General features: G+C 39.0%; 1 protein-coding gene across 3 annotated transcripts in view; it reads right to left on the minus strand.

The window, feature by feature from the left end:
- XRCC4 (X-ray repair cross complementing 4) overlaps positions 1-13,059 on the minus strand; it is a 201,042-nt gene that overhangs the window by 95,389 nt on the left and 92,594 nt on the right. For all 3 annotated transcript variants that reach the window (XM_059694165.1, XM_059694166.1, XM_059694167.1), the window contains exons 5-6: positions 8,425-8,577; positions 4,751-4,857 (exon numbers count right to left, since the gene is read on the minus strand). In XM_059694165.1, coding sequence (XP_059550148.1) covers positions 4,751-4,857; positions 8,425-8,577 — 260 coding nt within the window. The remainder of the gene's footprint in view (positions 1-4,750; positions 4,858-8,424; positions 8,578-13,059) is intronic.

The raw sequence follows: 13,059 nt of genomic DNA on the forward strand, positions 1-13,059 counted from the left end.
AATTATATCTCAATTTGAAAAAATATAGAATGAAGACCTCAATAGAAATATGTACATTCTGGAATTTTCTCCCCAAGGTATCTATTTGTTTAATCTGATGGTGCTGAATATCTTTCTGGAGACTTTATATACAAACTAGAGGCCCGATGCATGACATTTGTGCACTGGGGGGCGGGGGAGGGAGTCCCTCAGCCCAGCCTGTGTCCTCTCGCAGTCCAGGACCCCTTGGGGGATGTCTGCCTTCTGCAGAGCTGGGAGAGGCTCCCACCACCACTACTGTGCTCGCCAGTTGTGAGCCCGGCTTCTGGCTGAGTGGCGCTCCGCCTGTGGGAGTGCACTAACCAGCAGGGGGTAGCCCCTGCATTAAGCGGCTGCCCCCTGGTGGTCAGTGCGCGTCATAGCGACCGGTCATTCCACCATTAGGTCGATTTCCATATTAGGGTTTTATTATATAGGATAAGACCTCTCTTCTCTTTGGGAGAAAATGTGTTCTCATTATTTGATTGCATCCATGGTAATTTATTCAGTGTTATGAAATCTCTAAGGGTTTTTACAGTATCTCAAAAGAGATGTGAAATGTGATTAATTTATTATTACAGAAGCAAATACTTTCTCGTTCTTTTTTCTTGAGTGACCAACAGTAACCCACTTAACATTTCTGGCTGCCTCTCTTCCTTCATCTGAAAAATAATGAACTTGGAACTACATAGAAGATCTAGAACTATAGGAGATCTAGATTTCTCAAGTTTAAAATGTCATTCCTCAGCAATACTACTACTAATGTGTAAAAGCCCACAATTGCTAGGAAATGCACTCAAATTGCTTTTTTAGTTTTGTAGTAAGTTTTATTAAATCAAGCTTTTTATTTGGAATTTACAAATGAACGTGCCTATGATATAAGCTGGATAAGATCAAGGGCAGAATCTGTGATTGTAAAGCTGAACTTCTGAGTAATCTCTTTGGCAGTACATGTTGTTATCCCCTCTGTGAGCAGACATTCACTGTTCAAAGCAACAGGCTCTTTGATACTTAGAAATTTTGGATTCTGCTCTATTTTTAAAAGCTACTATATCAGCATTCATCAACTGTGTGGCATAGCCATTCATTTATTTTCAAAAAGGCTATTCTATAATCACACTTCCTTTCAGGAAGCCCACCAACTAAGCAGAAGCCTAAATTACTGATAGCAATTATACAGAGGCCTTTCTGTTGGTTAAGTAGCAGGACTAATTAAACTAATGTGCTAAATCTCGAACTAATAATTATGCAGAAAAGTGGTATTTTGTTTTAAGTGGTTGTGCACCTTTCATATGAAGCTCAGAAGGGTAAAAATTCTAGAATAAATATTTTTCTTACTTGTATTTTTAGGAAGGCTGATTTCATTGGTCTCTACTTATAAGAAATATTGCCAATTTTTACTAATAGAAATAATTGCAATTCAAAAAATATTATTTAAAAATTTTAAAATAATAATTCCCCTTATGATGGCTAATTAGGAGTCCAGTAAATTTTCAAAATGCTTCATAGGATTCCATTTCTATTCAATAAACCCAATTTTCCCACTAAATATTCACATGCATTTTGAATTATATTACAACTAAAATGTTTTCTAAAAATGGCTAGAATTCTTAGAATATTCATATGCATTCCAAAACTGTACTTACATATAATTCTATTGTTATTAGAATACAAATGATTCTGAAAAATATTTAAAAATGCATAATCATAAATTATTTTTTGGTTATATCAGATATTATTGGGCAAATGACAGGCAACTTAAATGTAATACTGGTCGTCTGGCACTTAGCTGCTATATTAGTTATGTTTATATCTTTATATATTTTGGTGAGGTTTATTACTCAAGGGACCTAATTCAACTTGTAGCTTCTCCACAACCATGGACATCAGGTGTTACTTTGATTTTATCCAAAGAAACAGGTTTCTTGCAGTGAAGGTTGTTTCATAATATCTATAATAACCTAACAGGTTTCCATTAAATATACACACACACATACTCACACAAAAACAACAACTCACAATAAATAAAAAAACTTTGGAGGCAGGAGGAACCCAGATTAACTAGGAAATCTTAAAAGCAACAGGAGTTAATACCAACTAGATGGGGAGTAAAAGTGACCCAGCTTCATTTGTAATGGTGGTCAGTGCACATCTTAGGGACTGGTTGTTCTGCCATTCGATCAGTTTGCATATTAGCCTTTTGTTATGTAAGATACCAAAAGACAAAGCTGTGATTTAAAGAAAATCATGTGGTCTAAGAATATACTTATCTCTGTACAAAGTAAATCACGGAATATGGTAAATTATAAGGAGGCTCACTCTGCTGTTTAGCACATACAGTGTTTTTCCTTAGATCTATGGAATCGAGTTCTTAATTCAGTATCAAGCATTTTAGAACTGAGGTTCAATTTTTTTTTTTTTAGCAAACTTTAGTTTCCTGGACATTTCTTCCTGAAGCAGAAGGAAAAGAATAGTTAAAGCTTCTATTAAAATGCTCTTAATTCTTGACATAAAAAACTTATCAAAAGCAATTAAATACAAAAAAATTAGAATGAGAGACCTATATATCAAATATATAGTGAACTCGATGTGAGTTAAAGAAAATATGCCATGTAAAATAAAAAATAAGAAATGAACTAAACATTTTTGAAGAGAAGAGAAATTTTGCCAAATTGAAAGCAGTACAATTGTAACTTAAAAAGATTTGCTTAAAAGAGACTGAACACATAAAGAACTCATTCTCATATATCCAAATTTAACCATATATTTTCTCTTCCACAATAGTTTTCATTTATTTTAAAGGTTGGTGAGATTCTCTGAATGAGGAACAAAACAAAAGACATTCTATTTTTTAAAAACTGTGAATGTTTGAATTGGAAAGAGTACAGATTTTCTCTGTGAGCTTTTGATTACATTTTATTACTAAAGAATGATTTCATTTTAAATTGGTCACTAACGTAAAACAAGCATAGCCTCCATGAAAAGAAATTTAACTCTGATGTACAAAAGCAAGGTTGTGTGATACAATTCAAATCTACTTAGAATCCGATTAATCAATCAACTAATTTAATCAACACCAGTAAGTTTCCATGACTGCAATTAGATATGTTCCTGTGTCTTTGTCCATTTATTCTACCTTCTTCTCTGTCATTATGCCCATGCTCCTAGCTAAATGAATCCTGCACTTGTCCATTTGCTCCCATCTTCTCTTAACTACTTTGAGACTATTCCAGCAATCCTTACCTCTGTATACAACCTGGATATTCCCCCCCACCCTTCCTTATTTACTCCCATCAGTATGCAAACATGATATTGTTTCTCTCATCTAAGAAAAAAAAAAAAATCAACTCTCTTGATTCCACCCGCCCCCTTTAGCTACTGCCCTGGATATCATGACCAAGGCCTTTTCTGTGCCCTGGCCAAAATCACAATCCTCATCCTGATTTAATTTTCTCTTTAGCACTTAACATATTTTATATTAAATGTATCTATTCTGTTATTGTCTGGCTAGAATTTAAACTCCACAAAAGCAGAAATTTTTGTAGTTTCTTCCCTACCATATAGAAAAGTTTCTGATACATAATAGACACTCAAAAATATATTTGCTAAATAAATGAATCCAACATTAATTGTGAAAATATTGGCTTATGCCATAATCATGTAAATATTAAGTGAGTTGCCCTGGCCGGTTTGGCTCAGTGGATAGAGCATCGGCCTGCAGACTGAAGGGTCCTGGGTTCGGTTCTGGTCAAAGGCATGTACCTTGGTTGTGGGCACATGCCCAGTTGGGGGGGGGAGGGGTGCCGGAGGCAGCTGATTGATGTTTCTCTCTCATCGATGTTTCTAACTCTCTATCCCTCTCCCTTCCTCTCTGTAAAAAAATCAATAAAATATATTTTTTAAAAAATGAGTTCAGGGGCTTCTGCTTCTAGAAAATCTATAAAATTCTAGTAAAATAATTCATCAGTTAAAAACCCTGCTTGCTGGGTGCTTGACCTGAGGGACTGAGAAAGGCTCAGGTATGTGTGTGGTTGCCAGAGGGAAGGGGGTGAGGGGAGGAATGGGTCCTAATATGAGGTGACAGGAGATTTGACTTTGGGTGGTGGGCACATGGTCCTATATACAGATTTTGTAAATTAGTAATCCACACATGAAACCTATATGTTCATGTTGTCTAATGTCACCCCAATGAAATTTAATTAAAAAATTAAAAAATATACTTACAAGATTTTTTTTTAAGTGCCATTTCTCCTTCTCTTCTCACCGATCCCATGTCACCCCATTACAATCCCTTTTCTGAATAGTGAGAGAATGTCTCAACCTCAGGGTAATCTAAAGCATTCTAGATTTATCCCACTGCTGCCTTATCCTACCTGTAGCTCTAGCTAGATTTTATCTAAAACGTTAAAGGCGAGTCATCTTTAAGCTGGAGATATTTAACATGAAGTCATATTTTGCTTATTGCTTATGCATTCTTGTTTAACAAGAATAGTATACCTTGGTTTGTATGTATGTGTTCATGCTTGCTTGTTTTGTTTTTGCTAATGAATTGCTGCATTTTACAATAAATGTTCATTGTTAACATTAGTATTTAAGGTTTTAGGCTAAAAAATCTAAAGAATTTTTTGTAGAGAATTTTTTTTTCATAGCATTTATAATTATGGATTATTATCATTAGAGTGATGAGCCCAGGTGAAATATTCAAAAGAGGAAATAAATGTATTTAGTTTACCTAGAGCTAACGCTGAGGAATCAGGCAGGTTTTTATCTTCCTCATCAGTACTTTCATCATAGTTTGTATCTCTGTTAGCAGACATTTCAGAACATGTTGTAATTTCCCTAGGAAAAGAAAAAGTTAGAATTATATATTATTGGCTCATCTCTGGCTAGATATCAAATTCACTAGTAAGTAATTATAGAAAATATTCCTGGAAAAACATTATAATTAAACAAACATATATTGAAACATATATAATTAAGAGGAAATCACTTACGTTAACTATCCTATCTAATAAAAGAGAAACATGGTAATTAGCGTATGATAGCTACCCTTCCCATTGGCTAATCAGGGCGATATGCAAATTAACTGCCAGCCAAGATGGCGGCCGGCAGCCAGGCAGCTGGAAGCGAACATGAGGCTTGCTTGCTTCAGTAACGGAGGACTGCAACGTTCCCCGCCTGCCTTGCCAGCCTCTTAGCTTGCAATTTGAAACATTGTTACAAATATAGAAGCTAAACAAAACCCCAGAAACCTGCTTTCAGCCAGCCTGGATCTCAGAGCTGGAGTTGATACAAAGTTTCGATTATAGAACGCAAACAAACCAGATACCTGCTTTCAGCAGCGGAGGCCTCAGAGCTGGAGCCAGAGCTAAAGCTGGCCCAGAATAATAAAGAAAAAGAAAAAAAGGAGCGGTTGGGAGCTTCAGTTAGCCTGAAAACAGCCCTCAGCCCCTCACCCAGACTGGCCAGGTACCCCAGTGGGGACCCCGACCCTGAAGGGTGTGTGACCAGCTGCAAACAGCCATCATCCCCTCACCCAGGCTGGCCAGGCACCCCAGTGGGGACCCCCACCTTGATCCAGAACACCCTTCAGGGCAAACCAGCCAGCCCCACCCATGCACCAGGCCTCTATCCTATATAGTAAGAGGGTAATATGCCTCCCGGCACCGGGATCAGCGGAGCCACGAAGCCTCCCGGCACCGGGATCAGCGTGACAGGGGGCAGTGCCCAAACCCCCTGATGGCCCTGCGGCTCTGTGTGTGACAGGGGACGGGACCACAACCTCCCTATCCACCCTGCTCTGTTCGTGACAGGGGAAGGTGCCCCAACCCCCTGGTCAGCCCCGCTCTGTGCCTGATAGGGGGGAGTTCCCCAACCCCCTGATCGCCCTGCGGCTGTGTGTGTGACAGGGTGCAGCGCCCCAACCCCCTGATCGGCCCTGCTCTGTGTGTGACAGGGTGCGGCGCCCCAACCTTCCCCCCACGGGCCCTGCTCTGTGTGTGACCGGGTAGAGCCATAACCTCCCCATCGGCCCTGCCCTGAGTGTGAGAGTGGCGGCACCCCAACCCCCTGATCGGCCCTGCTTTGTAGGTGATAGAGGGCGGCGCCCCAAACCCACCCCCCCCCCCCGACGGGCCCTGCTATGTGTGTGTTGGGGTAGAACCATAACCTCCCCATCGACCCTGCCTTGAGTGTGACAGGGGGCGGTGTCCCAATCCCCCAATCGGCCCTACCCTGAGTGTGACTGAAGGTGGCATTGCAATCTCCCAATCTGCCCTGCTCTGTGCATGACAGGTGGCGGCGCCCCAACTCCCCAGTCGGCCCTGCTCTGAGCCTGACCAGGGGCTGCACCTAGGGATTGGGCCTGCCCTCTGCCACCCAGGAGCAGGCCTAAGCCAGCAGGTCGTTATCTCCCAAGGGGTCCCAGACTGCAAGAGGGCACAGGCCGGGCTGAGGGACCCTCCCTTCCCCCCCGAGTGCACAAATTTTGTGCACCGGGCCTCTAGTATCTATATATATAAAAGGCTAAGTGACCAACTGACCGTCCATCTGACCGGCCGGTACATTTGACGCACTGGCAATTTAAAAATAAACGTTGACTTGCACATGCATGATACATACAAAGCTCTCTCTGGTGCCAAGCACACATGTGTGTTTCAATCTGTCATTGTCAATCATGAATTTGGTTGTTTTTGTTGACATTAAAGTTAAAGTTATAAATACTTCATCACAAGGGAAATTAGTCAAGCACTCTGAAAGTGTTTTTACTGTTAATGTGGTATACAAGAAGATATTAGAATAAGTTTAATGAATTTATCAGTCACTTTTTATCAATGTTGTTTTTATATCATGTTTTTGTTGTTTTTATACCATGTCTTTGTTGTTATATCATGTTGGTATTGTTTATTTATTAATCAATTTATATATTATTTTTATATATATTTTACTAATTTTCTTTCATCTCTGACACTTCTGTTATAGAGAAAGGGCAAAAAGTGATATTACAGTATTTCTTCTAATTAATTTCCTTTCAATGTGCACAAATCCATGCACCAGGCCACTAGTGTTAATATAAATCACTATATGTTAACTATCTTTTAGCTAACCTACATATGGTTGAGTGCTCATTATACTTAATTGCTGAATCAGCTTCTTATCACTTATTATTCATTTATCCAAATACTATTCTTCTGGAGTCACAATGTTCAGTATTTTAATCTCAAAACAGTTCTTCCTTTCATTTGATCTTCTGAAAATTATGACTCAGGTGCTTTTATTCATATTATGTAGATACTCAAGCAATGCATAGAGAGTTTAAAGGACTTGCCCAAGGTCATGTAGTGATAGATATCAACATCAGACCAGCACTTGAACTAGGACTATCTGACTTCAAATGTTATATCTTTATACTAGAGTCCCAGTGCACGAATTCATACACCAGTGGGATCCCTCGGCCTGGCCTGTGGGATCAGGTTGAAACTGGCTCTCCAACATCCCCTGAGGGGTCCCGGATAGCGAGAGAATGCAGGCCAGGCCAAGGGACCCCACTGGTGCACAATCAGGGCCGGGGAGGGGCACGGGAGGTTGGCCTGCCAGGGAGGGACCGCAGGAGGGCTCCAGGGCATGCCCAGCCCGTCTCGCTCAGTCCCAATCAGCTGGACCCCAGCAGCAAGCTAACCTACCGGTTGGAGTGTCCACCCCCTTGTGGTCAGTGCACATCATAGCACCTGGTTGACCAGTCAACTGTCTGCCCCCTGGTGGTTAGGGCACATCATAGTGAGTGGTTGAGCGGCCTTAGCATATCATTAGCATATTACACTATGATTGGTTGAGAGGACGACCGGACACTTAGCACATTAGGCTTTTATTATATAGCATTATGCCACTAGTAAACCTATGTTTTGTCTCAGATGCAGGCAATAGACCCAAACCTATATCTGCAAATACCTAAAATAATTACAAATATCCAAGCCATACCAGCTATCAGTCACCTATGATTTTTCCTTAAAAATCCAGTACATACCATCTCAGAACCACTTGATTCTAAAATTAGCTATTACTTAGTCATCAAGATTACAAATGTGTTACCACTCTGTAGTTGTTCAAAACATTAACTTTTTAAATTAATATATTTTTTAGTGATGTCTAAGAATTAAACAAATAATATTTAGATAAACTTCATGCCAGTTTCATAATTTAAGTGTAAGTGTGACAGCTGGGCAGGCATGGAGAGATCATGTTGAGATCTCCACCCCATTGTATCTAACAGCAAGAGCATCCAACCCCACCGAGACTATCAAATAATCTCATATTATTAAAAAGAAGGCATCTAACTTTCATTGAGTTTGGGAAGAAATTCCACTTAAATTTATGCATCTGCCATCTCAAACCAGAATGGTCAATTACCTTTCATGTTCGATGTTCTTTTCTAGTTCTTGAACTTCACTTAACAATTTATGTAAGCTTCTTATCTTTGCTTTCTTCTCATTCAGCACCAGAATAAATCGTTTATAAAGATCAGTCTCCAAATTTTCCTTAGCATTCACACATTTTTCAAACCTAAAATGTAAACAAATAAATAAACCATGTTGTTTTTCTTAACATTAATATTATAAAATGTAATAGTGAAGATTATTTCAAGAAACCTTTTCAAGGAAAACACAACTAAAAATTATTTTTATATGCTTCCATTGATTTAATTTAAAGTTTTATAGAAATAGCTAAATAAATAATCAGAACTTATAGTTTATTATTAATAATTTATGTACTGATTTAAGAATCAAAGCTAGAAACTGATACCAAAAAACTTTTAAAACAGCTAAATGCCTAAATGCAATAATTCAGTCACATCTCCAGTTTATTTCCAAATGAATATTTTTATGGGAGAAATTTCAAACAAGAGTAAATTAAAGCCTATGTTTCCTATACTTATTAATATTACTCTAATAGCAACAGTGATCTTGTTTTGTGATTAAGTGATTTACCTATTCAGTTTCCCCTAAATAGATTAGGAGCTGCTCTCGGCCAGGTGTAGGTTATAACCCAGCAATACACACACTGGCATACACTCACACATGCGCGCACATGCACACAAAATTAATGAAAGTATACAACTTGAAAATTCCAAGCAGTGATTAATGAAACAGCAAATGTGAAACACTATGTATCTTCAATTTTAGATATGTAAGACAAAACATAAAATTCTCTATTATTTCTAACTAGAGGCCCGGTGCACGAAATTTGTGCATGGGAGGGTGGGAGGGTATGTCCCTCAGCCCAGCCTGCACCCTCTCCAAACTGGGACCCCTCGAGGGATGTCCGACTGCCCGTTTAGGGATGTCCGACTGCCCGGTGTGGGATCGGACCTAAATGGGCAGTCAGACATCCCTCTCACAATTCAGGACTGCTGGCTCCCAACCGCTCACATTCCTGCCTGCCTGATCACCCCTTAACCATTCCCCTGACAGCCTGATCAACACCTAACTGCCCTCCCCTGCTGGCCCAATCGTCCCCAACTGTCCTCCCCGTGCTGGCCTGGTCCCTCCCAACTGCCCTCTCCCCTGCTGGCCTGGTCCCCCAGAAACTGCCATCCCCCTGCTGGCCTGGTCCCCCCCAACTGCCCTCCCCCTGCTGGCCTAGTCCCCCCCAACTGCCCTCCCCTGCTGACCTGGTCCCCCCCCAACTGCCCTCCCCTGCTGGCCTGGTCCCCCCCAACTGCCCTCCCCCTGCTGGCCTGGTCCCCCCCAACTGCCCTCCCCTGCTGGCTATCTTGTATTCACATGGAGGTGGCCATCTTGTGTGTTGGAGTGATGGTCAATTTGCATATTGCTCTTTTATTAGATAGGATTATTTCTACAATATTCAAATGAGCTAATAATAGAGTGTACTAATTTTGACATCACAGATACACTAAATAATATAAAGAAAGAAAACTAACAGAGTTTGCATGTACTTGACATGCATATATAAACCACCATGAATAAACATTTATGTAAAGACTCAAATATAAATTATTTCATATAATATATGCTTTTATATTTAATCTAGTTCTGCCTTAGTTTTCTACCATAATGTTAATTTGTGCTTCTGTTGTACTATGCAAGTATCCTAGTATTTTCACTACATGTATTTTTATATATCTACTAGAGGCCCAGTGCACAAAATTTGTGCACTCAGAGGGGGTCCTTTTGCCTGGCCTGCACCCTCGCACAGTCCAGGAGCCCTTGGGGTATGTCTGACTGATGCGGAGGCAGGAGAGACTCCCGCCACCGCTGCTCTGCTCACCAGCTGTGAGCCCAGCTCAGGGCTTCTGGCTGAGCAGCGCTCCCCCTGTGGAAGTGCACTGACCATCAGGGGGCAGCTCCTGCATTGAGCATATGCCCCCTGGTGGTCAGTGCGCATCATAGTGACCAGTTGTTCCCCTGTTTGGTCGATTTGCGTATTAGCCTTTTATTATATAGGATACTATCTTTTATATATTTATAATATACAAAATATTTTTCATTGAAATGATTAGAAACCCAACTATCAAAAAAATTTGATACCTTTGATAAATATGCCCGTATGCTTTCAATAACATATCTATCTAGAGATACAAAGAATTAGGACCTCTCATGTTATGAACAGAAACATATGGCAATATATTTTCTGGGAACAATTACAGCACTCTTACAGCACAGTCACGAGCTGGGAACTCATAAAGGCAAAGTGCCTGCGTGTTTTATTGGCTGCTTTATCCTTAGTACCTAGCAGAGTTCTGCATTCAACAGATACTGAGTAGTTATTTATGAGATAAATGAATAAAGTCAGTGCATTAACATGGACCCTTATAAGGAAATGGAGAACCAGTGATTCTGAATTTTATATTTTTCACTCCTTTATCAGCTATTCATCATTGTAGCAGTAATATTTTTCATTTTCTTCAGCTTCTAAAAAATTGTGGTAAATATTAATATTACAGTACTCCTTTCATCAAGCAAAGCTGTCTGAGAAACAAGTAAAGCAAAAAGTGTGTGGTGGGAGGGGTGGGGGAGGGAAAAGTTGAAGAGCTGCCAATATTGATGGCCTATTTTAAGCAGGACATGTCACTGCATTTGTATTTCAGATGTAAAAGTGCTAGGTAAACATTATTTCTCGTTTTCTTGTACTATTTTATAATGTAACACAATAATACAAATTTTAAAAAGATAAATAGAACATACATACCATTAAAATACCTGACTATATAATAATGAAATACTTTAAATCTACACAAAGTAAAAACTAATTATAAAAATATACACTAAAAATCTTGTATAATTTATTATATAAAATTTTAGGAATGGTAACCAATTAGTAATTTATCTGATTTAAATACATATTTAATTTCCATATAAAACACTCCAATACTCCCTGATTGGTAGAGTATGTGCACTTAACATGAATTAAAAGAGAAAAAATATATAAAAATGAAATATCGTATAGTTTGTCTAAAATGCTGTTCACCTAAATAATTAGTATCATGACCACATTGTCAAAGGCAAAAACATTGCAGTAATAGGAGAACAAACTCAATAGAATGAGTGGTATCCTATGAGTTAAACTTGCTTAGTTTTAGCTCAAGCTCAGTTGGTTGAAGCTTGTCCTATGCACCAAAAGGTTGCGGTATGGATTCAGGTCAGTGAATACTAGTATGCACAGGTTGCGGATTCCATCCCAGTTGGGGTGCATACTAGAAGCAGTAATTAATGTTTTTCTCTTATATCTATCTTTCTTTCTCTCTCTCTTCCTCTCCCTCCATCCCCCCCCCCTTCTTCCCTCCCTTCTTCTCTCAAGTGAGGATAAAAAATAAATATACTTGCTTGGTTTTAGCAAAACTTAGGATTTTGTTGCAACCAAATTTCTGACCATCAAACTGGGTAACGCTTCCTAAATAAAGCTGGGAAGTGGGGCTTAGCAGAAACAGAGGATTACTGTGAAAAATATCAGAAAATAAATTTACTCTTAATTAATCAACAAATTCAGAGAATGCTATCCTTTTATTCACTATTCAGTACTAAAAGGTAATCACCACCTCCCATACCCCATATTTTATGCCAATCCTCCTTAGGGCATTAAGTTACCATGCCTTTCTTGTCTCATGCCAACCCTCCAGCTCAAGAATTAAACATGTATTATTAGTAAGTGGTACCATTCAGTAGAAGAGAGACATGGGACTCACTGCTAAGTTTAGAGATACTAAAGGAGAACTCATGTACAACTAGATTAGACCACAATTAGTCCAAAGCAAAGCTCAACCCTGATGAAACCCTAAATAAATTCAAACAGGAAAAGCCTAAATGATGTTTCATCTTATCAAGGGTGACTAGGACAACAGAACAATCATTAAGTTTAATTAGTAACTTAGGACTGAGGCATATAAAAAAATGAAAAGAATAAAAACTAAATATGAAAAATACTGGATATCCAAAATAAAATATTTCTGATGGCAAAACAAAGAATCTAAGAATAAGAAGTTTAAAAACAACAAAAATATGAACATAAATAAGACAATTCCATACAGAAATAACATCCAAAATAAAACAACAAATTGAATAATAAACCCAAATAAAACTAAATACATAAATGCGAACATGTGGTACTTAGAAACAGTACAGTAATCCTTGTATTTATAATCAGCTCTGGCAAAATTTATATCCAGGTCAGGGTTTTACAGCATAGGAAAATGTAAAATTCAGAGGACAAAGAATGCTGGAAAAGAAAGCAGTGGTAACGAGATTTAATAAGCCTTAAGAACAGAAGATGATAAACATCTGTTCCTCATCCTTTCCTTCCGAGGACAGAACAAGAGGAAATGGCCTTCAAGGACACCATGCAGGACTTAGATTAGCAATAGATGGAAAGAGGAATTTTCTGACTGTTACTGTTCTTCAACAACACTGTAATGGGCTACCAAGGGGAGCTGAAGCTATTTCTTGAGGTCTAAAAATCAGACTGAACTCATCTTGATATAATGTGATACAAGCTTGAAGGCAGATTGATGGAATAGAAGAGCTTTTAAGG

Source organism: Myotis daubentonii, chromosome 4 (genome assembly GCF_963259705.1).
Source record: "Myotis daubentonii chromosome 4, mMyoDau2.1, whole genome shotgun sequence".
NCBI classification, from domain to species: Eukaryota; Metazoa; Chordata; class Mammalia; order Chiroptera; family Vespertilionidae; genus Myotis; species Myotis daubentonii.